At 36.5% G+C, this 24,358-nt stretch overlaps 1 protein-coding gene across 21 annotated transcripts in view; it reads left to right on the top strand.

Annotated features, from left to right (window-relative positions):
• The window catches only part of CCDC88A (coiled-coil domain containing 88A), a 78,692-nt gene that overhangs the window by 17,238 nt on the left and 37,096 nt on the right, over nucleotides 1-24,358 (top strand). For all 21 annotated transcript variants that reach the window (XM_072035067.1, XM_072035066.1, XM_072035070.1 and 18 more), the window contains exons 4-11: nucleotides 3,172-3,280; nucleotides 9,247-9,316; nucleotides 13,686-13,744; nucleotides 15,325-15,408; nucleotides 15,718-15,858; nucleotides 17,447-17,616; nucleotides 21,023-21,104; nucleotides 22,596-22,754. In XM_072035067.1, coding sequence (XP_071891168.1) covers nucleotides 3,172-3,280; nucleotides 9,247-9,316; nucleotides 13,686-13,744; nucleotides 15,325-15,408; nucleotides 15,718-15,858; nucleotides 17,447-17,616; nucleotides 21,023-21,104; nucleotides 22,596-22,754 — 874 coding nt within the window. The remainder of the gene's footprint in view (nucleotides 1-3,171; nucleotides 3,281-9,246; nucleotides 9,317-13,685; nucleotides 13,745-15,324; nucleotides 15,409-15,717; nucleotides 15,859-17,446; nucleotides 17,617-21,022; nucleotides 21,105-22,595; nucleotides 22,755-24,358) is intronic.

Here is a 24,358-nt window from a genome sequence, read left to right as displayed (position 1 = left end):
AAAGCACGTGCGCCATATCTTTGGTGTATGCAAGTACCAGCAGTGAAATATTTTACGATAAAACATGAAGATAGCAGTGTTGACGCAGGCGTGGAACTAAGAGCTTGTATCCTAAGAAATCTTGGACTCTAATTGCTCATGTTTTTCCTCCTCCACACAGATATCTTTTATTGTTTTAAGACAAATGACTTATTTATCTTAAAACTCTGTAAAGATTGTTTGAATAACATCATACCGGCAGTACTATGCAAATTCTACATTTTTAGCTCTTACAAGATCTGCCTTTTGAAATGACAAAATCTACAGCCTGAGGTTTTATGTCATGCACGATTTGAATTCGTGCAGTTCCACACTATTTTTATGTTGGTACTAAAATAACAACTATGATGATATTCAGGGAACTTTAGTGCCCTTTGTTTTGGATGCTGTAAATAGGAGATTCAGATAAAATGTACAGCTGTAGGAATGCAGATGAAGATGATGAGAAAGCCTGTAGATAATCCGATAGTCATTAAGATTAAAGGTGAAGATTAAAGCCCCAAATCGGCCTTTTGGAGATATGAATGCTGAAGTAAGAGACTTCAGTTGATCTCTGTATGCCATCAGGTCAGCAGGATTTATCCTGGATTTTCTTTTCTGATTTCAACAAATCTGAATGAATTCAGTTTATAAAGGAGTTCAGCTCTGCACATCCACAAGGCATAATCATTTTTAGCTCACTTAGTTTTTTACAGCTACAGGTTGACTCAATAAATCCGATGTGACATCTTAGCATAATTTTGGATAATATATTCTGTAGCATACTTTAATTGTTTATAGCCTTTTATGGAATATGATGATGAGCATTTAGGAAAGAAGCAGTTACCCCTGTAAAAATCTGTGCCCTAATTTTTATAGATTCCTATTTGTATATACAAGGAAGTAAATGCTGTGCAGACTGCTGTTGTTTTTAAAAATGATTGTGTTGGAGGTGTGTTTTAAATGTGATCCAGCTCCCTCTTTGCAGCAGTTTTGATGATATTTCCATTCATGCTTACAAATCAGGAAGTTTTGATAGCAATAAACCAAAGGAACAGCAAATTATATATACACTTCAAATATTATAAACAGCTTAAAAAAAAAAAAAGGCAAAGAAAACATTAAAAGGCAAATAAGGTAACTTAAGTTTATATGAAAAATATGTCAATTTTGCCTGCAGACGTATTAGTACAAAGAACATGTGAAACTACCAATTGAAGTGGTGAGCTGCATTAAAATAATTCATGATACTGTCATCTTCAGGGCAGTAGGGGGAATAGCCCTTTTTGAGAGGTTGTTTACACTTACATACTACAGTTGAATTGAGTATCTGTATGGACCCCGTGTCTATCGATGATCTTACAGGCTTAGTCTTGTGGACTGTTACATGTAGTTCCTTTAAATAAACTACACATCTGTTCTGTATGATGTATAGTATTTTTTTCTGGTGTACTCTGCACGGCCTTCAGTTTGCATCAGTAGAACCTGGCTTTCAGGCTACAGGTCCTAGGTGTCCTGCCAGGATGATTCACACAGACCTCTAACCTGCTGCATCCCATCTCCAGAAGAGCTCTTCAGGACTGCTCTGTGTGAAGGATACATGTGTCAGTAGGCTCTTCCAATTTCCCAAATACAGACATACCTGTCTCTGGCAATACAGGACACCCAAGGAATGGAGGGCAGGCCTGTGATGAGCACCCTTTGCTGCTCAGTACCCAGGTGATCACCTGTGAAAATGCAGAGACCTTCCCTGAAGTGTAATTGTAGAAATTGTAGCATGAGCTCCACTATGCATTGGATAATTACCTCACTTGTATTTAAAAAATCTTTAACTTTTTCATTAGTATTCGGTTTTGTTCACTACATTATTCAGATAATTTGTTTTATTGCAAGTTACTCCTCTTTCTGCATTTGATTCCTGAATATAACCCTTCGTCTGTACACGTTATTGAATTTTGTTAAATTGCTGTCAGACTACTTTTGCACTTCATCAGGATCATGCTCAATTGTCATAGTGTTCTTTGAAGGTTTTTGTTTTTTTGTTCCTCCCGGTTTTTGCCGATGGCAGTTCTGGTATTCCATTGTCTAAGTCATTAATGACAATGTTGAATAAAACCAGACCCAGCAGACACATGCCCTTGCGGGCGCCTCCAGTTTGACAGTGAGAAGTTGGTAGCTTCTTGTTTGAGTGCAGTATTCCAGCTAGCTGCACGTTCATCTTGCAATAATATCATTAAACAATGCAATGATATCATTAAATACCGTAAGTTGCATTGTGCAACTGTATTGAGCGGGTATCTTTGTGAAAGTTAAGAAACTTCACGTTGGCCATCTCCTAGCAATTCTCTAAGCCTTTTACAGGGTGTTGCGAGGGAGTTGCACTGGTTCTGCATTGTTTTCCTTGACAAATCACAATGACTGTTTGTTACACTCCGTTGTATGTACTTAACAGCATGGTATGTTGTGAGGTGTTGAAAAAAGGAGACTCATCTGCATTTCCTAAGATACTCACAACTTTTTGAAGGAAAAAAGGATCAATTTCCTATCTGAAACAGAGATAAACCAGTGTATTTCATATATATATTTCATATTCCTCGTTGTAAAAGTTAAAACTTAATTCTGATTTTGTGCCTTGTGATAGTAAAATAGCATCGTAAAGTTTGTTAGTGTATAGACATTCATTAATGTAGTGAGTCTAAATTCTGCTATTCATAATTGTCTGCGTCATCAAGAATGATTACTGATGTCTGTAACGTGTGCTGGAATATTTACATTACAGCTGTGTTCTGCTTTCTGTATTTGTCAGGGATGGGGCTGCTTGTAGAGAAGTGAAAAGCTGTGTCTGTCCGGACCAAAAAAAAAATCTTATATACATTCTCTTGTAACTGTGATGGGTGCTCCCAATTACACATTACACTATTAGCCTGAACACATTTGGGTGCTAACCTGACTCGTTTCAGAACACAATTCAGAACACACGTTGCCTCTGCAGTCACTTCCACTATTCCTTACTTGTATGGACAAAATGGCATGATTACTAAAAGAAGAAGTTGTTATGCTCACACATTAACTATCTCATTTGTTAAATAGAGAGGTTTAAAGAATAATTTTCAGTATGTTTAATTTTTTCATTATTTTCATTTTTTTTTGCAGTAATCCAAAATCTGCTAATCAGAGGATAAACAAAAAAGTCAACAACGATACATCACTAAGGATTCAGAATTTGTCTATTTTGGTGAAGCAAATAAAAACTTACTATCAGGTCAGTAATTGTTTCTTCTAGTACCTTTTGCTTATAGTTGTTTTTAAGTATACTTTTTGCAGTTACACCTTTTAAGGTAATAAAAGTAATGTTTTGAAACACCCCCAATGATTTGTTGGTTTGATCTCCTTTGATCTACCTCTAACAGTGCATCATGGCAGAACCTGTACTTCCTCACGTGTACACACATACTGTGTGTTCTTAAAAACTCCATCATACAGTGAGAATTCCTAGCTGACGTTTCCTGCAGTGGCCAGCCACTGGGCATTTTCTACTTCACATCATTCTTTTTCTTGGCAACTACTGTGTGGGTATACATGCTGCTGGCTTGTACTTCTAGGCTTTTCCATTTCCTAACGGTGGTCATTTTCAAACACATCTTAGTGTTTCGCTTAATAGGTGCAACAGAAAATACAATGATGACAAGAATGGTTTTTATTTGAAAACAAAGCATTCCTTGTGGTTCTTTGGCTTTACGTTATCAGTCAGTCCTAGTGCAGCAGTATAATGAGTAAGTGCTTCCTTTTTGGTAATTTATCTTTGCTTGATTCAGGATTTTTAATGTTGCTTCAAACCTTTCTGCTAGAAATAATTTACTTTTTTTTTTTTTTTTAATGAAGAGGTATTCTTATTCAACAATATCAAATGCATTCATGATGACTTTAATGGGTCAAGTTCTCCTGTGTAAGTGTAAGCTCTATAGAACTACATGCACTTTTTCTTCCCTTTCCCTCGCTGTTTTCTCAGGTTCCTAGTCCTGGGAGATGCCCCTTCACATAGCACAATTGCGGGAACTTACAAATATCACAGGTCTGGCATTTTACATGGAGTAAAGGCATTTAGTTCAAATTTATATTTGCTTTTCAGGAGAATTGATGCTCACTCAATATGCTTGTGTGATGCAGGTAGCTTTATGCATTGTTGTTGGTTGGTTTGGAGAGAAAAGATGGCCTGTAGTTATATAACCTGTAGGTATGTAGCCATTGATCACTTGTATTCATCTGTTTCTTGGCATGATGCTGTAGCATTAAGAGATTGTAGAGGCCTGTTAGCCGCTTCTTGTGGCAGGATCCTGGGGCACTTGTCAGTCTGTTCTGTGATCAAACATCACACATGGGAACATGGCTGCTTGGAGCAGTCTGCCTATCCCGCTGCCATCTTTCTGGCCATTCTTCATTTTGAGATCTTTGCTGGGTTTTGTGGAAGCATGGCATTTGTGTTTCTGAGTCCCTACAAGTCTGGTTCTCAAGAAGGACTTAACTGCCCAAGTCCTTGCCTCTTACCCTAGGACAGGATTGTCCTACAATTAGGATTGTACTAGCAGATTAGTTTTGAGAAGTCTTTGTTTGCCGGTTGATTAAAGAAGGGGAAACTGGGCAAGGTGGGGCAACAAGAAAGATAGCAAGAAGTATGCTACTCCAGCTGTGACGCTTAAAAAAAAAAAAAAAAAGAAAGCCTTGCTAGTCCAGCTGTGAGCAGGCCAGGCAGGATTTCATTCCTGCAGAGATTGCTTGTCATGATCTCATCCAGCAGCTTCCTTGATTAGTGACACTCGTCTGTCAAGAACCTGCAAGGGCATTGGCTTGGGCATTAAGCTTATCGGTAAATGCTGCTTCCCCTGCCCTTTAAGGACTGGCATATGCTCATACACAGCTCCTGGGAAGGTGGTGAGGAAGCTTGGTAGCCCTGTAACTTCAGTGTGGGTGAAAGCTGTGCAGGGCTTCTAGTCTAAGAGTAGCAGGCAGCTCTGCAGGTGTCGGGGGAAGTGTGGAAAGGATCTGCGGAGGAAACTGAGCTGGAAGGACTGCTGGGCATTGTCAAGCACAGGATTATCTGTGCTCTGTGAATGTTGCTCCAGCAGTCCTCAGATGTGGTACAGTGTGGATGTAAGCAAACAACTGAAATGGGTTATTACACAAATTGAAACATACATTGAAATTTACAACACAGTTACAGTTGTAGTAGAGAATATTACAATCTAGAGGTGTTATGTTTTAAATGTGCATTGTACATCTCTGCTTTTAAAAAAGTCAGTAAATCAAACAAAACCTGTCAACATCAAAACTGCAGGAAAAGAAACTATTACAGTAGTGTTATGTACTTCTGTATATTTAGCCTTTTTGTCAGCTGTAGTTTGATTTCACTAATATTGCAAAAGCAAAAGTTTCTGTGCTCTTGATAAAGTATATGCATGCTTTACATGCATGTGAGAAAGAACATATTTTATATTATATGAGAAGGAATGTGTATTTCAGTACCCTGTATATTTCTACACTATCCCTTCCAGATGAAGCTGTTGCAGAGTTCTTTGTTTCTGTCCCAAATTCATGTTTGTTATTACTATATTTTTAATTCAATTATGTAGTCTGGTGACAACATTCACTGAGTAAAGTGTGTCTTGAATACACTCTGTAAATCCATTTGGCACAAAAGGTTGTTATTATGGTTGATGTTTTATTCTGAGATAGAAACTTTTTTTTTCTCAGATGCTATTTTTATCCCAGTCTCTTCCCTTTCTGAATTATTTTTGAATATATTTTATTTAAGTGCTTGAAGTTACTGTTCATTGTAGCTAGCATTTGGACTGCTACTTTTAATATTAAACTCTCAAATTTCAGTTGATTCTGTAACTAATGCATGGAAGGTAAGCTACCATTGAAATCTGGGCACAGAAGGGAGGCAGTGATGACCAGGAGAACCTGTCAAATTATCCCCTCTTCTTTGTTAGCCTCATCTTCTATTATTACTCAAAACAGCAGGCAGTTCCCGTTAAGTGTGTGTAAATCAAATCATTTGTTCACATTCAATTTATATGAAACCGAAGCAAAGATTAAATTAAAAAGAACATGTAATAAAGGAGTACATCTCATCCTGTACTGAGGATAGTTGTCATATCCAATTTCTCCTGTGGTTCATCATTTCCAAATAAGGCTGTAATCAATATGTGTACACAATACTGAAACAACAAAGGAGATTTTACTCTAAGTCCTGTTTTTAAGGACTGTATCAGTCAACCCAGAATATTGTTCCTCAGCTAAAATTCCTTGCTGTAGAGGGTCAATTCTTCATTAGTTTTAAATGTAAAACATATAATTAATAATGATGATAATAAATTACATGGTCCCTTGAGTTATCTAGTTTATGGCTTTCCAGACTATCTGTCCAGATATCGTTGGGGTGGCAGTAGGCATTGGTGTGGGCTTCCGCAGGAGTCCCAGTACTTCAAACTCCCATCTGCATATATCCACATAGATCAGTTGTAAAGCTTCCTGGCTTCAAGGTCATGGGGATAATTCCAAAAAGAAGGTTGTTTAATGCTGGGATTTGTTCGGGATTTGAAGGGTGTGTTGTTTTCGTTTCCTCACAAATTTAGTGCAGCCTGGCAGCTGGTGTTTTCCTGCAGCCTACGCAAGGGTTAGCAAGGCAGCGTAGCAGACAGCTTCAGAAAGGGGTCACTATAGGTCCTGTCACCTGTGAAATTATCCAAGGCAGAGAAGCTTGTGCTTAATGGATGTCTTGGAATCAAGTCAGAGAGGCTTCTTGGTGCCTGGAGTACACCTTGGCAGAGGCGTGAGCTCTCCCTCGTACCTGATCATTTCAGGCAGCTGTCTGAACAGGCATCTTGTTTGGTGGATGTTCTGAACGGGATGCCTGAGATATGACAGTAATGGGAAGTAATCACTTTATTGACATACAAGGTTAGTTAATGTCTGGAATATTATATTAAGAGTAAGACATCAATGAATATAAGAATTTTAACTTTTAGCATTAAAACTTTTAAAACTCTTAAAACTTTTTACTGTGAAATTATCTGTGCTGGTTTATTCCATTTGTTTTTATAACATCTGTGGAAAATCTCTTGACATAGCAAATACTTCAGTGACTTAATGTACTTGTCCAAAAACCTACATTGTTAGAACATAACACTCAAATTTTAAAATTTCATATAAGGTTATAAAAGATTTTTAGTTCCTGTGTTGTTTTTGTTCTACTTTGTAATTACAATTGCATCTGCTCATTCCAGCTGCTCTGCCTTCTAAAGCATCACAGAAGTAGGTAGGTAGGTAATAGTTTTGACCTACTGGAAGTCTGTGGGCTTGTTGTCAGCAACTGATTGAGGAGAACCAACTACCCTTTAAGTTTTGGTGGGGTTGAGGTGTTTAATGCAGTGTACTTCCATGACTGCCATGGGCTCTCTATAAGCCTCATTTGACAGATGATGTACCAGTATTTAATAAAATAATTTTTATGAATTCTAAAAATTCTAAAAGCCAGAATTTGTAAATAGGCTCAGTTTATTTTTGCAGGTTAACCAACAGTTAAAAGAAATACATGGATTTTGGGATGCACAAGATCCAACTTTTTCAGGTTTTTAATAGAAGCAGTTATTTCAAAAATAAACACAATCTGAGAGCAACTGCACTGATGAAGTTAACACCGTGTGACAGAAAAGGTGGTAGATGTCTTTGAAACAAGGCAGAGGTATCATTAGTAAGAAGAGAGGTGATAATCTCATTAGTCCAGTCCAGAGGACGCATTTTTTGGTTACCCCTTCTTGTACTCTGTTTCACAGTAAAAATAGCTTTATAATAGCATCATGGAATTATTTGAGCTACTAGGGAAAAACAAGAAACAGAAAAGCCACAAAACCTGCACTTTTTAAAGTACGTAATTTTCTTTTGTAGTAGCTATAAATATCACAAAATTCCTTATTTTATATGCCTTTTATTGATTTAAACTTCCTGTGGTACACTTCACTTTTTTAATATTTGAAAATGATCTTTATCAAGGTGTCAGAAATACAAGTTATGGTTGATTGTAATTTGTGATATCTGAGTAAGTCAAAGCTATTACCTAACTCTATAATTTGCCCTAGGCATGTGTAATGAGAGTATGTATCTTCAGTCTAGTATTAACTAATTTAGATGACATTTGCATGTCCTATGTTAACTGGTCAGAACTTCGAAGTACAGCTATAGCTAATACCTTCCACAGATGTGACGTAAAACAAACAGATTTTTCTAATGCTGATTGTTATGCTGTTGCACTTAAATTCATTATAGAACACACGTTGTGTGTCTTTGGGATGTAAAGCAGTGTTACAGAATATTCATAGAATCATAGAATATTCTGCGTTGCATCACTCCAAGCATCATCAAGTCCAACTCCAGTATTGCTTTTGCAGATGAGCATTTTAGATACTAATAAGTCTATCACTGTGGAAAAACAAAAAGCATGACAGTAGAGCTGCTGATACGATGGTATCTGCTGTGAGTAAACATCTGGGAACAGGAGGAAGACTATTCTGCTTCAGAAGAATTAGGCTTTGTCTAGACTGGGGATTTGACCTGATTACAGCCATTACTGGCTGACAGTAACTATCCATTGATACAATCTCTAGAATAGATAGGCGAAGCTGCTGCTTGAGTGTGGGACTTAAACTGAAACACTGCCTGATCAGGCAAATAGGATTTTGTACCTTCAGGATTGTCACAGCATAAATGTATCAAAAAAGCTGTAATTTTCACATCCAGGTATTGAGACAATGGGTATGAAATAGAGGAAGTTAATCATTCATTGTATAAATGAAACTTAAAGGAAACAAAATAAACACCTGTCAGTAAGCTACTCAGAGAAACATAAACACTGGTAATTTGAAGGAATTTTGCTGCATTCTAAGACACAAGATCTAGTTGGCATAAAATCTGTACACCACCTCCTTACCACAAGAGGATTTCACTATGTTGAGATGATCTTGCAAACCAGCAAAACAAATAGAAGTAGTTCTTCTATAATAGAAGTGCAAGCTTTTCATTTGGAGTCCAAATAAGTAAGTATTGAATATGCGTGTATTAAGAACTGTGTAATTTAAAACTACTTGTCTAATACTAATTTCAGTTTAGTGTTTAATGTTTATTTTTGTTCAATACATACAACTTAAATAATATTTTAATTAACTTTTATAGGAGACTTTGCAGCAGTTGATCGTGATGTCTTTACCAAATGTGTTAATAATAGGCAGAAATCCTTTTTCTGGTAAGTTTATTTTTAAATAAGGTGAAAATTGATACCAGTATAATAATGTGTGATATTTCACTGGAAATAAAGTTCATACAACGTTGAGTCTTTCAACAGATCATATGCGTGCTTTTAGCAAATGGTTTAATAATGAGTAACGCTTTCTTTGTTGACACCAAAGGTCCTTTCTTGACAAAAATGTGTTGTTTCCAAACCTCAGCACTGGCTGTCATTAGGATTCATGCTGAAATGAAGTGTATTTCCTGGCAACCAGTGAGTCACTGATAGGACAAAGTGTATGTTTCATGTATTCCCAGCTAATACATTTTCAACTATCTTTACTTAAGTTATACTTGAGAAAATTGACAGTTCAGTGCATCCCACTTGGTCCAAAAGCTAATCTTTGTTTCCTTTCCCAAAATTCTCTTTCATCATTACGTGAAAAATACTACAGTTACCTTCTTACTTTCTCCCCTGAACTGATGCTGTCTTCTTCATGCCCTCACCTTCTTTGCTTCCAGCTCTGAGAGTTGAAATTTTCAGACCAAGAAAATTAGCCTGTATGGACCCAGCTGACTCTCCACAGCCACTTGGGAATCTCTGCACCATGCTCTCAATTCCAGAAGCACGGAGCAGACACACCTGGCCTGCATGGAGCCACTATGGATTGGGCAGAATTTATTTACTTGGGTCTAATGTGTCCCAGGTGTTCTACTTCTGATGTTCTAACACCTCAGCAGAGAGGTTAGGAACTACTCTAACAGGCTGTGTAGCTTCCCCGGCTTTTCTTTTTATTTTTTCTTTATTTTTTTTATTTTCAAATATGTTTTATATGCCATGCATCAGTGTACGTGAGACAGTATTTTCCTCATTGACAAGAAGAACCATCTGTGCTACTTCAGTTTTCAGTTCCAGGGTTCATAGCATTGGTATTTTCCATATCCCATCTGCATATATCCCGTTTATGTAGGTATCTTGATTTAATTTACTTGACGTTTACTTTCTGCTTTTGATTATTGCTGCTTTTGCTTCCAAAGTCACAGCCTTTTCAGTTTTTCTGTGTGTAGATAATGTAATTTGTCATATATACCAAGGAGTGCGAGTGTGGTCTCATCTGTTCCAAAAGCTTTTATATTTTGATTCCAGACTTTCCCAAGGTTTTCAAAAGAATCCATGGGTTTGCTTAGAAATCAGATGTAGTGGAAAAGCAGACTTTAAAAAACAAAACAAAAAAACAGACTATAATGCTGTTGTTTTTTTTTTTAATGAAATTTCTTATTTTCTTTAAGATGCTGAGACAAAATATATCTTAACATTGTGTATCATAATAGGAAATTTTAGTAAAAAAAAAAAACCAAAACACTACAAAAACACAAAGAATTTAGTATTCGGATGTACACATAGAAATCTGTGCTTTAGTTCTTAAGAAAGCTTCTTCCTATTTTAGGACCTCAGCTAAGTCTATTGTAGCTTTTGGGGTTTGGTAGCTAGAATCTCTGTTGGTGCATGTATTGCTTCCTTTGTTAAAGTTACTGTATTTGAGTGAAAATACAGACTTTACTGTAGTATAACCTACATACTGTAAGAAATTCTGGTATATGGACAGGATTCTAGAAGATGTTTCAAATTCCTGCTGGAGTTCATCATGGAGTTTTAACTGAAACCAAAGGTAGAGCCATTCTTTTGGGTTTCATCCAAAATGCTTTCCCTTTTCAAGTTGACTGCCCTTCAGGTTGTCTTGAAGAAGACCTCATCCCTATAGGGATTGTTTTTTTTTTTTTGGCAGGACAGTGTAGCAAAATCAAATGTCAGTGACCTTCGGAGAGCCTTGTTTTCTAAATCTGCATCAAGGCAAGTTGCCACAGTAAAAGTAGATTCTCTGGCAGTGATTAAGATTTTGTCTACTAAAGTTTAGGCTGTAGCTGTGGCTTCTCTTAAAAACGTCTCAGTTTTCCCACTTGCAGTACTTTACACGTAAGGAATGATTAGTAGAGAAATTCTAGAAGATGACATTGTAGAAGGTGAGAGCAGATAAGGCATCAGGAAGAGAAACATTTTTGACTGTATCAGAGGCAGTTGGCTAATCAAAGAAAATGTAGATAGAATGCTGGATTTGAGTTTTGGTTAAAAAGAGGTCATCAGAGACTTCATCAAGAAACATTTTAGCTGAGACAAATGGCAAGCTTCCAGCTTGAGAAGAAACCTGGGTGAGATGAGCTACAGGCTCTGACTGTAAATGCTACGTTAAATTAAAGAGGAAGAGGATAAACGAGATAATGAAGAGGTGAATGTTCTTTAAAGTGGGAAGAGGAAAGACTGAAACCAGTTTGTATTTCTGAGGTAGCAAACTAGGGGATGATGGAAGGCTGCAGAGGATATGAAAAGTCACAAATAAGATTGAGCGTAGGGAAGATCAAAGGATAGGATAGGGACAAAGTTCAAGCAGCAAGTTGGAGGGTTTAGAAGAGAGGTGTCAATGATCTATGTCTGTATTTGTGATGGAGAAAAAGGAAGAAAAACATACAGGATGGTTGGTAGCAGTGGGAAGCTGAGGTTGTTCAGTATTTTGCTGTGTTCCTTCAGGGAATGTAGGGGAGAGAGACGGGAGCAGTCTTCAGGTAGGCTTTTAAAAGCCAGTGAGAGATGCTGAGCCAGTGTGTAAATGAGCATCTAAGAGGAGCTCAGGAATTGCTTTGAAAGAAGTGAGATAAGATTATTAGGATAAATGAACTTAGTGTGTGAGACACTGAGATGAATTCCGTCTATCCCAATATTATGTTCAACCTTTATTGATTAAATTAGGCAGCCAGGTGGAATTCCCCTTCTTTAGCTGAACTAGCGTGTTTCTCATGACACATGTTCACTGGTGTTTTCCGTTTCTGTGTAAAAGACTTTCACAGCTCAAATTTTTGGGATACAAGAAGTCTATCAAATGATTAATGATCTCCTGCTTGACTTTGTGTTCTTTGCCATATATCTAGTTGACAAACCTTTGATTTTGAAAAATGTAAGCGTTACCTCTTCATTGGGATTATACATATCTTCCTCTAAAAGAAACAGGTTGAGTCAGTGTTGGAGAAAGCTCTTAGTATTATAGTGCACAGAGAACTGGAGAAGCTTAGCACCTGTCTCTCAAGGGTTTTGCATCCTTTTCGCTTTTTCTTGATTTCTTTTTAATTTCCTCATTTGATGAAGATTACCTCATATCTGTAACTTTTTAAGAAGGATTTAAAATTTGTACCACCTACAAAGTGCTCTAGTGGATCAAATCAAAGGACAACATTTCAAAAAGAAGATTCTGATCAATTTTTTTTCAAGTTTTTTTCCCCCCAAGGTTATCATCATCTTATGACCATATGAGATCATCTATGATCACTGAGCCCTTTAAAAATGGGATTTCAGTAGCTTAGGTCAGGTTCAAGGATGTGTATGCACACCTTACTACATCCTAGACATCGACCGTAGTGTTTATTTGAAGCCAATCTGTTGTCTGTGGTAGTTAAACCAGCTGTGTTGCAGAGCTTCCCTGTGGAATAAGAGTTAGATTTCTAGCCCAACCCAGCATTATAATGTGTGGCAGCATAGCTTCTGTCTTCTTAGCTAAGAACAAAATAAGCTCAGAATGTATCATAGAAAAGATGTGAAATGCTTTTATTAATAATAATTTTAATTCATAATAAAATAACAATAATTCAGTGGACAGTGTTTAATGTTTCAGTAATGCAAAATTATGTATGACCCTGTAGAGTTTAATCCAAGTAGTCTGAGCTATTTCGCCATCCTAAAGTGTTTGATTTATGGCAGGCTATAATATATTTTGAGTATAAAATGTATTTTTACTAACCTGTAAATAGAGTTCTTTGGTTTAAGCCTTTTTTAAGAGTTTAAGGTGCTTTAAGGCCAGATTTGGCAATACTTTTTCATTTTTAGATGTGCACATGAGTATCCAATGTAGTATCTCATGAAGCTGTATGAAATAATTTAAATCAACCTGTCACTTAACTATTACAGCTCGAGGGTGGCAAATAATTTAAGCGCTTTTGCACATATCTTGAGATACATGAGATTACAGTTGAAAACTTGATTGTAGGTATCCATAACACTTCTGGAAATATCACTTGAGTTTTGCTGTGTGATGGGCTGAAATGTTGCTTTTTCTGTTCTGGATGTTAAGCTGTTTGTAAGCACTGAAAGTTGGCAATTAAATGGCAAAAAGGACTAAGTCAGAAGCTGGAAAGATGGGGTTTAATTTGTCTTTATTTTCTAAATTGAGTTAACATAAATTATGTGAAAATGATGAAAAAATGATGGTTTCTGAGGGGTAGAGGAAGAAGCACTCAAATTGCTATATTACATCTACTGTTTTTTATTCTTGTTCTTTACTTAGAGCCAGGTACTGAAGAAATAAAAAAACTACTCCTGCTGCTACTTGGGTGTGCGGTTCAGGTAAGTTTAAATAATTATGTTTACATTTGTTTGGAATAGTTTAAGTGTTAATGACTTCTAATCTTACTATTTTAATATCAGAGGTTGCATGTAACTGTGACCTTTCTTTCTTTAGTGGTAATACCCTTGAAAATCTGGATGTTCTGTCAGTTAAAGTGGCTACAACCATATACCCCTTATGTCTTACTGTAGGAATATGGCAAACTTTGTAGGATTTCTAATTGTTTATTAATTGTAATGTTGTCAATTTACCTCAGATACTGTAAACAAAGGAATAAAATAGTAAAAAAAAACCGAAGAATTCTTACTGTTATCTTACTGAAACAGTTTGAATTAATTCTGCCTACTCTGTTTCTTTAAAGTTTGTGGATGACTTCAATTTATAATGTAAGCACGATGAATGAGTGAGAGAGTGGTTGTATATTTTAAGACCTTTGAGGTCTATAGAGCTAGAGTATTGTGGTGGGGTTACTGTTGCTTTGTATCTGTTTTGCAATTGATGATCAAGGGCCTAAGCTAGGAGCGGTCCCACTTAAGTCTTCGGAAACAAAATCCAAGTCCATAACGCTAACCTGCACAATAACTGTTTGCTTGCTTAGGATTTCAAAAACAAGAGGAGTGAATTGTGAACCAAAACCAACCTTCATTGCTCATATTACTAGTTCCCATAGGTGTGGAAGAGATGTATGTGTGTGATCTTTACTGTATGAGGATGCATCTGAACTGGATGAGTGTCCCTAGTCAGACTACTCAGGTGTGTCATATCAAGCAAAGAAGCAAATCTTTCCAGTACTGGCTCTCTGTGTTGTTTTGCTAAAGAAAATTACAGTTTAAAATAGGTCATGACCGTGCAAACTTTACCTTCTAGATGACTCTAGCCTAGGCTTTGAAGATTTGCTTATGTGTGAGGATTTGTGTTACACCTTTTTTGCAGGCTTGGTGAGTGAGTAGGCCACAAGGCAGATAAGGTGTAAATTTGTAAGTGAGCTATCCTACATGGTAGCTGAGTAATAACTCTTTGTGGAAGTAGGTTATATCTCTCAGTGAGAGAACCTACTTTGTGCATTGAGCAAGTGACAGTAAGAGCAGTGAAGGACAGATGACAAGGTGGAAATTTGTCTGAGATACTCTGTTCCTATGATCACGTATTTAATAAACTTTTCTGATGGACTGCTGTTCTTGTTAGGAAGGTTGGTACCATTCAGCTAATTAAAATGAAAAAATAGATCAGTCATACATTCTTAACAACTCAGATCAGTGATGTGAGTATTAAAGGAGGTCACTGGAAAAAATATTTGTGGAACACTTTGTCTTAAAATAGCTACTTGTTCAAATTTTATGAAACTTCTTCCTGGCCACCATTTCCGTAGCTGTTTTTTCTTTATCGTGTTGAAAGTCATCATAACTACTACAATGTGGCATAAACCAAGTTTTTACTGGCCAAGAAAATTATTGGATAATAATTCAGTAATGTCATTATTGAAATTTCAGCTTTATTATATTTAGCTCTTAGAAATACAAATGAAGAATGAATTTAATATATATGTGTGTATATGTAATAGATGTATATTCATTTTTAGTGTCAGAAAAAAGAAGAATTCATTGAAAGTATCCAGTGTCTGGATTTTGACACAAGAGCGGCCGTTGCAGCCCATATTCAAGAGGTATATAGTTATTTTTGTGCTTTTCTATTTTTTAGCGGTAGAATACTGTGTTGTAAGCAGGTTAATTGCATTTGTTCTAATAATAATTCTAATGATATAATAATTCTAATCTCATGTATGCAGTATATTATAGTCAGTTTTTGCTTTTTTATTTTGCCAGAAGTACAATTACTGCTTTCATCTTTCATGTAGATAAACTGAATGTAATGGAATAGCTTCATAAATATTTTTTTTCCATACCTTGTCTGGGAATTTAACCCGTAGAGTTTTAAAGAGGGTGCTTTTTCTCTTCCACTTTGTTTTGTGTAGGTAACTCATAATCAAGAAAATGTGTTTGATCTGCAGTGGATGGAGGTCATTGTATTGACACAAGAATATGTTGAACCTCTCTTGAAAAACATGGCATTACATTTGAAAAGACTTATAGATGAAAGAGATAAGCACTCAGAGGTACAGATGCGCTTTATTGCTTAAGTGAAATACAAGAAATGACTTAGAAAATGATAAAGCTACTATTTTTAGAACTAATAAATCAATGTATACTCCATTGGTGTATTTAAATGAGGACTCCTTACTGTCAAGAAGTTGTTGCAGGTGGTTACAGTGTGCATGCATACTGGCTGTTGAATGCTGCGACAGATTAGAAGAGATAGTAGCAGATGATCTTTGTCAGACAAACAGTTTGAAACACCTTCAAATAACATTCACATGTGGTTATAAACAGAAAATCCAGAGTTGTAGCAGCTGAAGACTCTATGAATCAGTAACCTGTCTGTTTCCATGCCAGTCACTGAGAGATGCCTGTTGCGTTACTGTGTCATACAATTTGGAGTGAACTGGAGCAGAATCCATACTAGGAGGGGAGGTTTCACAAGCTTATCATGAAGTGGTCATTGTACAGTGTGAGAATCAAGAAATTGAACTGTTGTTTTTTTTTTTTTTTTTTTTTTTAAAGTACAAGTTATGATTCATCTTCAGGGTCTCAGATTTGCCTCACAGTAGGTAGCACGGGTATATGTTAGTGTTGTAATTATTCTAAATACTTCCGTGTCAGTTACCAATTCTGTCCAGTTCACAGTAAAACAGAAACTTAAAAACGAGGGGACAGGATGTGTGGTAATCCTTTTTAGCAAAGCAAAGGAGAAACAGAATCATAGAATCAGGGCATCAGGGCTCAGGGCAATAAGGCTCAGGGGCGACCTTATTGCTCTCTACAGGTACCTTAAAGGAGGCTGTAGTGAGGTGGGGGTTGGCCTGTTCTCCCACGTGCCTGGTGACAGGACGAGGGGGAATGGGCTTAAGTTGCGCCAGGGGAGTTTTAGGTTAGATGTTAGGAAGAACTACTTTACCGAAAGGGTTGTTAGGCACTGGAACAGGCTGCCCAGGGAAGTGGTGGAGTCACCATCCCTGGAAGTCTTTAAAAGACGTTTAGATGTAGAGCTTAGGGATATGGTTTAGTGGGGACTGTTAGCGTTAGGTAAGAGGTTAGACTCGATGATCTTGAGGTCTCTTCCAACCTAGAAATTCTGTGATTCTTCTGTAATCACATAATAGTTTGGATTGCAATTTACGTTAAAGACCATCTAATTCCAACCCCCCGCCATAGGCAGGAACACCTCCCACTAAACCAGGTTGCTCAAAACCCTACCCATAGCTTTACTGTAGAAGAGATACTCATTTTAGGATAACACCTTTATTTATATGATCAAATAGGAATACTCCTATATGTCTGATGCTTTATTCAGCTGGCAAGGATGCTGGTGCTCACTGAATAACACCAGTTTCTTTATGTTTATTCTTTATTTAGAGATTGATGTTTTTTCAAGGAATACATGCCATTTCATTGCCCAGTCCATTCTGGGCACTGATAATTTTTGTGGGCTTAAGTCCAAATTTGATTAGTTTAAGAATACCCCAAACTTAGCGTTGAATAGCTGTGACTATATAAGACTTGCTTTAGGTACAGAGGTGTATGTAGGACTTCTAACTTCTTCTATTGCAGAACTCATATTTTTCTATTAATATTTTACTTTATTAGACTATCATAGAACTCTCAGAAGAACGGGACTCCCTCCGTTTTCTACCTCATGCATCAGCAGCACAGTCACCTTGTGGATCTCCTGGCATGAAACGCACCGAAAGCAGGCAGCACCTGTCAGTAGAGCTAGCAGATGCCAAAGCAAAGATAAGAAGGCTTAGACAAGAGCTGTGAGTACATGCAGGGTACAGATGTGTGTTGAGAGCTGTAGTTTTAAAATGCTTCTGTCATGCAACAGTAATGCTCTACAAACAAATTCTTCATTTTTTCAAATGTTAAATTACAGTTTAGAATGCCTTTTTAAGTTCTTGCACCCCACAACGTGTATTTCTAGCATATAAGCTTTTTTTGTGGACCACTGTGACAAACACAGCTTTTCATCTGAGTGCATCTTAACAATGCACAACTAGTCTAATGCGGTGTTGCCTTTTTTTTACACATAGCCTCTGTACTGTTTGAGAGGCAAGTTCTGTGTGCCTCCTCTGTTCTTCTGGGTCAGTAATGTGTGTTTGACTGTGGCTTTAATGTACCTGTACGCATATATGTTTTTTAAGAGAGTATTTTTGCAAGCATATTTTAGAGGGCAGGCAAGTAAGAGTTGAAAGTAAGAGCTGTGTCCTTGATCGCTCAAGGAATAGTAGCAAAAACATCATACTTAAAAGGAGATGGTGCTGTAGTATTTGTAGCGTTTATGCTGCTTGTTTGCAGCATAAAGAAGTTACCTGTTTGTTTTTGGAAATATAGTAAGAAATACTCACTTGATTCATTCATGTTTTATGAAACATTTTAATTTGTTGAAGATAGGAAAAAATCACTCAGAGTAATTTCCAGTCCCTACTCTCTTAATTTCTTTCTGTGTGGAAGACTTTTTCTGTGGTTGTCTGCACAACCCGTTTTTTTATGCCTCTCAATAACTGTTCCTTACTTGGGTCTGGCATGCCACTCTACAAATTAAATGAAGCAAATCTAATTCCACTAAACCTCTTTACCCACTGCAGACCTAAACAGTAGAACAAGCTTTGAGTTCAGTGTCAGGAGGTGGTTATTTATGGCAATGGAGGATGTAAATTGCAATGTGAGTAAATGTTTTAGGTGGGGTTAGGTAGAGTTTCTTAGTTTCCAGCGTGCTAGGTTCATCCAGTTAGGGAGTGCTGCCTTCTCCCTCTGGTGGTGACCCTTTAGCTAAGGGGTTACACCTTCCTTCACCTAGTCCAAGTACTGAGAAAAATCAGTCTCACTGTAACAAAGATCTGTTTCCTTGTTTTCGTATTCTAATTAAAACCTTCTTATTCTTTCTGTTTTATGAAGAAAACAGATTCAGGGTCCTTAGAATCTAGGAACAAACCTGAGCTATTGGGAAGAGTCAAAGAGAAAAACAATAGTAGGAGAGTGGGAGAATTTGATTTTCCATATAGCAATATGTATTTTTTTTTTTTATTTTTATTTTTTAACTAGAATGAAAGGTGCAGTTTGAACTTAAAATTACAGAAGCTAAATTTAAAGAAACTTAATGTGTATGTAAGTAACTTATATAGAATGGAAACAGCCTAATTAGAGATTTTTAATCCAGTGTATCTAGTGGGGAGACAAGACAGGTAAAATTAAGAGTTGAAAGTAACATAAGTTAAAATTACCAGCTCATCAGTCTGCCCTTATCAGTTTGTTGATCAGATAATCTCTAGCTGGCTGGATGAAGTATCTGGCTGATTTACTCAGAGAATCCCCTTCCCCCACTACATCTTGGTTTTTATGAAGAATAGAGGACAAAAAGATATAGCTTTTTTTCTTTCCCCCTGATGTCTGTATTATTATGTGTCTACTGAAATGAGCCCGCCCAGGATATTCTATAAACAGCTGCACCAAGAAAATTAGTGAAAAAATTGCTGTTATTAGTTTGATTGACAGTTAATAGATAGCCTAAACAGTGAACACTGGTATGTTCTGTATAATTTAGTACAATCCTCTCTAGTCTGTAGCTGAAGCATGCAATTAGGGCAACAGTGATGGCTCGGAACATTTCACATTTTGCACTCTATTTGAATTCAATTCGTAAATAAATTTCCTTTATGTGTAGCAGTACATTTAAAATACTAGACTTTGGTAAATTAAATTCTGTCTGTAGCATTTGCTATTAAGTGTTGTTGATACATTTAAAAATAGGTTCATTCCAGAGTTGAAAAATAGTCAGCTTAAAATTTACTTGTAACATCATTTTGGCAGTGAACCTTCCTATCTGGTTTAATATGCACTGTAGCTGATACAATTTATACAAAAAATCTGGAAAGATGAGTTTTCTTTGTGATGCCATATACAATGTTTGGATGCATGGAGTGATTTGAGGCTTGTGGTCTAGAAATTCCAGAATTGGAAGTTAACACAGCTAATTTTCTATATTAAGTCCTGTGGTTTTTGATATAAAACAATAATATTGGACCATGAATGTTAATAGTAAAGCTATAATAAATGCATTCTGTATTACCTTAGGTTATATTTCCTTATTGTTTCTGAACACCCGTGTAGAGGAAGACCTTTGATAACTGCTGTGGACACTGATGTTGCAGTCAGTGAGCTATATATAGACAAACCTCTGCATACCTATAGGCTGTCAAAGACCTTTTTGAAATAATGCGTGGTTGCAAAAAGGTCATTCAGTGTGAGATTGACTTATTTTTCCAAGCCAGATTGTTTCAGTTCTGTTTAAAACAAGTGTTGTTTTTTTTTTTTTTTTGACAGGGATACTTCTAGATTGTATTATACATTTCAATTTACTAAATTCTTATTTTCCCCTTTTCTACTTCTTTATTTTGTATTTCTGTATTTTCTACTTCTGTAATATTGAACATTACTTATTCTGTCCTTGAGATAATTAAATATTTCTTTTGCATTTACTTGTTGTTTAAATAACTCATTTTCTGAGCATTGAGAAATTAGCATTAGCTGGAAGTTAAGAATATGAGTCCAGACACTGCATTGTTTCCATAAAACTGAAATTCATTCTAAAAGAGGCTGCTTTTCATAAAATCAGGTTATTGAGCAATATCTATTTTTAGTGAGTAAAGACACCTAAAAAGCTTAGTTCTTTTCTTTACAAACAAACAAACAAAAAGCACTTTTATACTTCTGTTTTTTTTAAAACTGGATTGATTTACCTCATCTTTGGCATGGTGGTCACTGTGGTGCTGCTAGAAAAATACCTGAACTGTTTGAATATGTATTTTGAAGTTATTCCAAGCTTACTTCTGGAATCTCCTGGTGCACACTCATTTGTGTTCTCCTGTTGTTTTTTTTTCTTTTAAACAAAGATATTCCTTATCACGAAAATAATTGCATAAGTAAGAAATAGTGAATAATTTAAAGAACTACAGAAAACCTGTCTGAATTAAAAAGATTAGGTATAGGCTATAACCTGGAGAATACCTGCAGCATAATGCATACCTAAGCGTGTTACACTCTGATGTCCATGAGATACTAATATTCACTGAGACTTCATTTATTTAATCCCTTACCTTGTTCTCAAACAAGGTGATAGTTAGGAAGTTTTGCAGTCATGTTTAACTGTGTTTCGTATTTATTTAGTGAGGAAAAGACTGAGCAGTTGCTTGACTGTAAACAAGAACTTGAACAGATGGAAGCCGAACTAAAGAGACTTCAGCAAGAGGTATGGGCTTTGTAAATCTATTGTTTGTTTGTTTTTTAAAAAAAAAACGTGGGCTAAAACAAATTGCCGCTACCAGAACAATATTATTTGTTTCTTCTATCATATATGGTATTAAGAAGTAGTTTTCATGCTTTTTAAAAATATATTTTGTTTTTATACTCTGAACATGAACTTGTATAATTTCCAAATTTATTTAGACTAGTACGCTGGTTGAAAATTCTGAATTGGGTTACTGTTTCTTCTCTAACTTTTTTTTATTTCCGTGTTCAAGATATTTACCACCACCATATCCTGTAAGTGTACATGTGCGTAATTTTTCTCAAAAACTGTCCACTCAAATTTTGGCTGTTTTCCTTTATACTTTGAATCTGTGTAGGTAATGAGGGACAGCACGATTCACATTTATTTGACAAATAAATATTCATCCAGGTTGGTGGTCAATACTCATCTTTAATTATTGAGCAACTAGAGATTAGAATTTCTCCATGCAGGTACCTGAGGTTTGAACAGGAAGTCAGAAATAGTCATCTCCCTTTCAGTGAGAAAAACATTTGTAGAAATGTTCTGTGGCTGAATTCCTAAATTATGTGCAAATTAAAAATTTATTAAATTATTATTAAATTAAAAATTTGTACATAATGTACAGCAAATGACTTCACTGGGATGTTAGTGAACCTCAGCTTGGTAACATACTTTATTGTTTATAGAATCATAGAATCATAGAATATCCTGAGTTGGAAGGGACCCTTAAGGATCATCAAGTCCAACTCTTGACACCGCACAGGTCTACCCAAGTTCAGACCATGTGACTAAGTGCACAGTCCAAGCTCTTCTTGAATTCAGTCAGGCTCGGTGCAGTGACCACTTCCCTGGGGAGCCTGTTCCAGTGAACATGTGTGTAAACAACAGTTACAGAAAATAACAGTTCTGGACTCAAGTATTTTTCTCTGGTTTCATAGAGAAATATTCCAGAGATTTAGATTTACAAAGATTAAATCTTAATAAAAGTTGATTGTCATAACACTATTTACCAAAGGTGATTTTTTTAACCTAATTTTTTATGGACTTTTAAAATCCTGCTTTGCTTTAGTAGCCTGTAGTCAGTAGTCAAAAGATACTGATACTTTTTATTATGAAGTCGCTGTGGTAAAAGTCAATTGCTGTGATGAAAGTCTTTTTCATGCAAGATACATTATGAATATTAGATCTTAATGTAATACATTTAAAGTAAAAGCATACTCCATGCTTATATACTTCTAGTACATGTGCAGAATGGTAGTTAGAAAATAACAGCAGTCAAGTCTGTGAAATTTATCAAAATCTTCAAAGGATTTTTAGAATTGTGTACTTGTGTATTTCTGTGTCCACAGCAGTGCTATTTTAAACACTTTTAAGCATTGTGAAGAGGTAAAGGGTCTAACCATGTATCAATGAGCATGGAGAAAATGGTCATGGGATTTAATACTCTTCTTTAATTTCTATGTTTTCTAGAACATGAATTTACTCTCAGAGGCCCGTTCTGCCAGAGTGTACAGAGATGAATTAGATGCTCTTCGTGAGAAGGCAATTCGAGTCGACAAGCTTGAAAGTGAAGTCAGCCGGTATAAAGAGAGGCTGCATGATATTGAATTCTACAAAGCTAGAGTGGAGGTATATTACAGAAAATACTGAATAGCCGTGTTTTTTGTTTACTGTGGCTTTTTTAAAGTTACTTTGACTTAAACATTGGGACGTGGAAACAGTATCATAGCTTCTTACTCTGGGATATGTAAATAATCAGTCTTTATCATAAATTACAATTCTTACATAAGACCCCTGTGTCTAATCCCATGCAGTTTCATTTGAAATCAGCAGTATTCACCATAACTCCAAGCTGGCAAGACCAATCGGAGAACCTCGGTTTAGGAAATATACTACATGATGAGGAAGCCAGAGAGGGAGTTGATTAACAATATACTGTAAATATAATAATTGTTTTCTCTTGTGTAAGTCTTCTCACACAAGGCAGATTTCTAAATAAAGTGTTGAAGAAATAGTGGCTCAGCAAATACTAAATGAGTATAGAATGACAACATTCTATGGATAAGCACGCTAAAAAAGATGCACTGACCAGACAGGAGATTGTTAAATTCGTTGTGAATTAATTAAGAAATCATCAACATGCAGGGTTTTATTAGGCATTCATTCTGTCTGTAAATAGCAAATTTGTTGGGCAAATGTGAGGATGGTAGGATTTGGGAATGAAACAATTACTTGTGGTAGTCAAAGCTTATGAAAGTTTTAAGGAAATTTCAAGATGTGTATTAAAGAAGACGACCCCTAGAAAAGTGGGGAGAACCTGAAATGAATGTTTATTGGAAAAAATAATTGGTATGAATAATAACTAGCTTGAAGATCTTTCTTTAGCGAAAAAATGATCCAAAAGCAGACAAGATACTAGGCTAAACTACGATGCAAAGTTGCAGAGTATTATTTTATGCAATTTTTACGTTTAATGTGGATTCTTAGAGTCACAAGGTTGGATGGGTGTCTCAGGAATTCATTCAGTCCAGCTTTTAAAAAATTAGATACTTTTTATATACCTCTACCACTCCAAACAAAAGCTTGGCATTAATCTGTTTTTTAAGACCTGAGTGGTGAAGTATCCACAACCTTTCATAGCAACTTTTTTTCTTCTCTGAAGACTGAGACATGTCACATGAAGACTGAGACATGTCACGTGTCCTCTCTCCTACTTCTTTATGCTCTACTGCCCTACAGCATTCTGCCTTAAAAGGTGTGTTTTTCTGTTTTCTGGGTTCTGTCATAATTCATACCTTGCTTCAAACTCGAGAAGCAAGATCAAAACATTGTGATCTGTGGTAACCTCCAGATCTTCACCATACAGATCTGTTGTCTAGCCATGATATGATACAATATCCCCAATCATATCTTTATCGATGAACTGTGTGAGGTTCAACAAGGCCAGGTGCTGGGTCCTGCACCTGGAGCACAACAACCCCAAGCAGAGCTACAGGCTGGGAGAGGAATGGTTGGAAAGCTGCCTGGCAGAGAAGGACCTGGGAGTATTGGTTGATAGTCAGCTGAATATGAGCCAGCAGTGTGCTCAGGTGGCCAGGAGGGCCAACAGCATCCTGGCTTGTATCAGAAACAGTGTGGCCAGCAGGGCTAGGGAGGTGATTGTCCTCCTGTACTCGGCTCTAGTGAGGCAGCACCTCGAGTACTGTGCTCAGCTTTGGGCTCCTCACTACAAG

Source organism: Anas platyrhynchos, chromosome 3 (assembly GCF_047663525.1).
Source record: "Anas platyrhynchos isolate ZD024472 breed Pekin duck chromosome 3, IASCAAS_PekinDuck_T2T, whole genome shotgun sequence".
Lineage (NCBI taxonomy): Eukaryota > Metazoa > Chordata > Aves > Anseriformes > Anatidae > Anas > Anas platyrhynchos.
This window is presented reverse-complemented; position numbering and strand designations above follow the sequence as displayed.